The following is a 5,000-nucleotide window of genomic DNA, read 5'->3' on the forward strand; positions in this document are numbered from 1 at the left end:
TACCAAATTTCAAACAAATAATCTAAATATTGGATTTTCTGTTAATTTTTTCGAAAAATAAAACAAATTTGGCAAGTAGCAGCTATGCGTTTCGTTTTTTGAACAGTATATATTGTGTAAAAAATTCCATCTCACACGGCAGAAATGAATATGTAAAGCGCTCAGAGAACGTCAAGCGCTATATAAATCTCCCCATACAATTCAAATGGGGTCACTGTGTATGCAAGTGTGTACACAACTCTGACAACTGACGCCATGCTAGCGCGTATTGAGGACCCGAGTGATTGTGTTTGTTTGTCTGGGTGTTTAGCAGGCCTTTCGCCGCGTGACGGCTGTGTACGACGCGTGGGGCACAAGCATTCCGTGTTGACCCTTTCTGGCATAATACACATACACATAAATAAAACAATCTTCTGGAAAATGTGTCAGATGTAGAGGTTACATGCCGAGTCTCAGTGATTATTAAAAATAATGGTCGAAGTTAGCGGATCATGAAAAATGCGAGCTTCAGCGAGCTTTTTCATGACCGCGAACTGAGACCATTATTTTTAATAATCACTGAGACGAGGTGTGTAACCTCTTTATTCCCCCTTTCTTCAGTTATTCAAAGAAAACAGGAGTTTTTGTGCGAAAGTTTGATCGAATCCGAATCACTCAACCAGTCAACCTGCGCAGGCGATCGATTAATGCGCGGTTGTATAGTTCCGTGCAAATCATTCCATTCTGTTAACACTTCTTGTCAGTTTCCCTGTTTTAGACTAAAATCAAGTACACAGATAAGCTGTTATTCTGCTGTGGCGGTAAAGGCAGATATTGTGTGTTCTGTTTATGATTTAGTATCGCTAAAGATAATGTTCTTTCGTCAAATGGGACTAGCAGACGAACTTTTGCACCCGTGTTCCAACGTTAATTACTGTATGAAGTTCAGTTTTTTGGGGAAAATAGTGTATGAAACCGCTTTATGTTGTTTAAATTGATGAGATGTGTGCATTTGGTTGCGTGTGATCTGTTTATAAAATGAAATATTGTTGAAAACTGACCGTCGGATTGCAGTCAGTGTTGTCGAAGAAACTGCGTTAAAAGAAGGGGAACTACTCTTGTCGGCAAGAGTATGAGTTACTTGCCTTGGGAATTTGCTTGTGATGAACGGTGTGTGCACAGCAGATCTATATTCAGAAAACAACCGAACTCATGGATTTTATATGGAGATTCATGTGTTCAGGCCTGTAGTTGTTAATTTAAATGCGGTATGTTTGTATTGTTTGCTCCAGAGATGTATATTTCGTACGTATAGAGCGTTTTGAACTTTTCAGTCGCAAAAGTAGTACCAAAACAGAACAGCTTCTCAACCCATTGCACTATCGAGGATTCAGGCTGTTGCTGGCTCGTTATTTGTTTGGTTGCTGGGTCATTATCGAAAAATAACTAGCTCTACAAGTTTACAGAGGTAAAGAAGCAGAGGGGGGAATAAAAATGTATCTTCTGCATTATTAGTGACCGTCTGTCTGTCCACCTAAGATCACGTGACCGGGACGTTTTGTTTAGTGATCATTAAATGTTCCCATACATAAGCTTTTGTTTTATACTAGATGCACACGCACACCATGTTTACTTTGTCTGATAATAACGGTCACTCTTTGTGCAGAAGCAATCAATGTTAACGGGATTTGTCCGGGATGACATTCGTCATGCTTGGTGCACACACTCTATATATAACATTCCCCGACAGTATGATTGTCATGCTTAGTGCAGAAGCACTCCATGTTTACTTTCTCCTTCACACAGGTATATGATCTTACAAGTTAGTATCCCCCTTCATCGTCTCTGTCGACGGCCGTCTTGAACTGCTTGCCTCCTAGCTGGCCCTTTGTATAATACACTGAGAACAGGGTCTATCCTACAAAAACAACTCTTCAAATGCTCCCCAACCGGCATGATAATGGCAATGCTTGTTCCATGTTTATTTTCTCTGGCACTATGACGGTCATGCTTGGTGCACACGCACTCCGTGCTTTCTTAATCCGGCGTAATAATAGTAAAGTCGTGTAAATCACACAGCAAGCGATGTTTTGGTTGATTGCATCATTGTGCTGTTTAGTTGTTTAAGAGCAGACACACCACACTGTTCCATGTATTGTTTAATGATGTGGACAATGCATTATATTATCTCATGTCTATGTATTGTTTAATGAGGTGGACAATGCATTATATCATCTCATGTCCATGTATTGTTTAATGAGGTGGACAATGCATTATATCATCTCATGTCCATGTATTGTTTAATGATGTGGACAATGCATTATATCATCTCATGTCCATGTATTGTTTAATGATGTGGACAATGCATTATATCATCTCATGTCCATGTATTGTTTAATGATGTGGACAATGCATTATATCATCTCATGTCCATGTATTGTTTAATGATGTGGACAATGCATTATATCATCTCATGTCCATGTATTGTTTAATGAGGTGGACAATGCATTATATTATCTCATGTCCATGTATTGTTTAATGATGTGGACAATGCATTATATTATCTCATGTCTATGTATTGTTTAATGATGTGGACAATGCATTATATTATCTCATGTCTATGTATTGTTTAATGAGGTGGACAATGCATTATATCATCTCATGTCTATGTATTGTTTAATGATGTGGACAATGCATTATATCATCTCATGTCCATGTATTGTTTAATGATGTGGACAATGCATTATATTATCTCATGTCTTATGTCTTATGTCTAGTATTCTCTATATCTCAGTATTTCACGTGCAGTGTCGTAGCTTGGAGGCGATCTACGCCGGGCAGACTGACGGGGAGGGGGTGAACAGCTCCCAGCTGGCAGTCACTCTCCAGGAGGCAGTATTCTCACTCTCCAACCCGCGATGCCTCGTCCCCCACGGTCTGCACGGTGGCCGCAAACCCACCATGGCACAAGGTACCTACACTCACAGACAGTCAAACCCACCATGGCACAAGGTACCTACACTCACAGACAGTCAAACCCACCATGGCACAAGGTACCTACACTCACAGACAGTCAAACCCACCATGGCACAAGGTACCTACACTCACAGACAGTCAAACCCACCATGGCACAAGGTACCTACACTCACAGACAGTCAAACCCACCATGGCACAAGGTACCTACACTCACAGACAGTCAAACCCACCATGGCACAAGGTACCTACACTCACAGACAGTCAAACCCACCATGGCACAAGGTACCTACACTCACAGACAGTCAAACCCACCATGGCACAAGGTACCTACACTCACAGACAGTCAAACCCACCATGGCACAAGGTACCTACACTCTCAAACCCACCATGGCACAAGGTACCGACACTCACAGACAGTCAAACCCACCATGGCACAAGGTACCTACACTCGCAGACAGTCAAACCCACCATGGCACAAGGTACCTACACTCAGACAGTCAAACCCACCATGGCACAAGGTACCTACACTCAGACAGTCAAACCCACCATGGCACAAGGTACCTACACTCAGACAGTCAAACCCACCATGGCACAAGGTACCGACACTCACAGACAGTCAAACCCACCATGACACAAGGTACCTACACTCACAGACAGTCAAACCCACCATGACACAAGGTACCTACACTCGCAGACAGTCAAACCCACCATGGCACAAGGTACCGACACTCGCAGACAGTCAAACCCACCATGACACAAGGTACCTACACTCACAGACAGTCAAACCCACCATGGCACAAGGTACCGACACTCAGACAGTCAAACCCACCATGGCACAAGGTACCTACACTCACAGACAGTCAAACCCACCATGGCACAAGGTACCTACACTCAGACAGTCAAACCCACCATGGCACAAGGTACCTACACTCACAGACAGTCAAACCCACCATGGCACAAGGTACCTACACTCACAGACAGTCAAACCCACCATGGCACAAGGTACCTACACTCAGACAGTCAAACCCACCATGGCACAAGGTACCTACACTCAGACAGTCAAACCCACCATGGCACAAGGTACCTACACTCAGACAGTCAAACCCACCATGGCACAAGGTACCTACACTCGCAGACAGTCAAACCCACCATGGCACAAGGTACCTACACTCAGACAGTCAAACCCACCATGGCACAAGGTACCTACACTCGCAGACAGTCAAACCCACCATGGCACAAGGTACCTACACTCGCAGACAGTCAAACCCACCATGGCACAAGGTACCTACACTCGCAGACAGTCAAACCCACCATGGCACAAGGTACCTACACTCGCAGACAGTCAAACCCACCATGGCACAAGGAACCTACACTCGCAGACAGTCAAACCCACCATGGCACAAGGTACCTACACTCGCAGACAGTCAAACCCACCATGGCACAAGGTACCTACACTCACAGACAGTCAAACCCACCATGGCACAAGGTACCTACACTCGCAGACAGTCAAACACACCATGGCACAAGGTACCTACACTCGCAGACAGTCAAACCCACCATGGCACAAGGTACCTACACTCACAGACAGTCAAACCCACCATGGCACAAGGTACCTACACTCACAGACAGTCAAACCCACCATGGCACAAGGTACCTACACTCAGACAGTCAAACCCACCATGGCACAAGGTACCTACACTCGCAGACAGTCAAACCCACCATGGCACAAGGTACCTACACTCACAGACAGTCAAACCCACCATGGCACAAGGTACCTACACTCAGACAGTCAAACCCACCATGGCACAAGGTACCTACACTCGCAGACAGTCAAACCCACCATGGCACAAGGTACCTACACTCACAGACAGTCAAACCCACCATGGCACAAGGTACCTACACTCGCAGACAGTCAAACCCACCATGGCACAAGGTACCTACACTCAGACAGTCAAACCCACCATGGCACAAGGTACCTACACTCACAGACAGTCAAACCCACCATGGCACAAGGTACCTACACTCACAGACAGTCAAACCCACCA

General features: G+C 44.8%; 1 protein-coding gene across 4 annotated transcripts in view; it reads left to right on the plus strand.

The window, feature by feature from the left end:
• LOC138970428 (metal cation symporter ZIP14-like) overlaps positions 1 to 5,000 on the plus strand; it is a 47,238-nt gene that overhangs the window by 24,374 nt on the left and 17,864 nt on the right. For all 4 annotated transcript variants that reach the window (XM_070342883.1, XM_070342881.1, XM_070342882.1 and 1 more), the window contains exon 3: positions 2,788 to 2,950. In XM_070342883.1, the coding sequence (XP_070198984.1) occupies positions 2,788 to 2,950 (163 nt within the window). The remainder of the gene's footprint in view (positions 1 to 2,787; positions 2,951 to 5,000) is intronic.

This window comes from Littorina saxatilis, linkage group LG7 (assembly GCF_037325665.1).
Source record: "Littorina saxatilis isolate snail1 linkage group LG7, US_GU_Lsax_2.0, whole genome shotgun sequence".
NCBI classification, from domain to species: Eukaryota; Metazoa; Mollusca; class Gastropoda; order Littorinimorpha; family Littorinidae; genus Littorina; species Littorina saxatilis.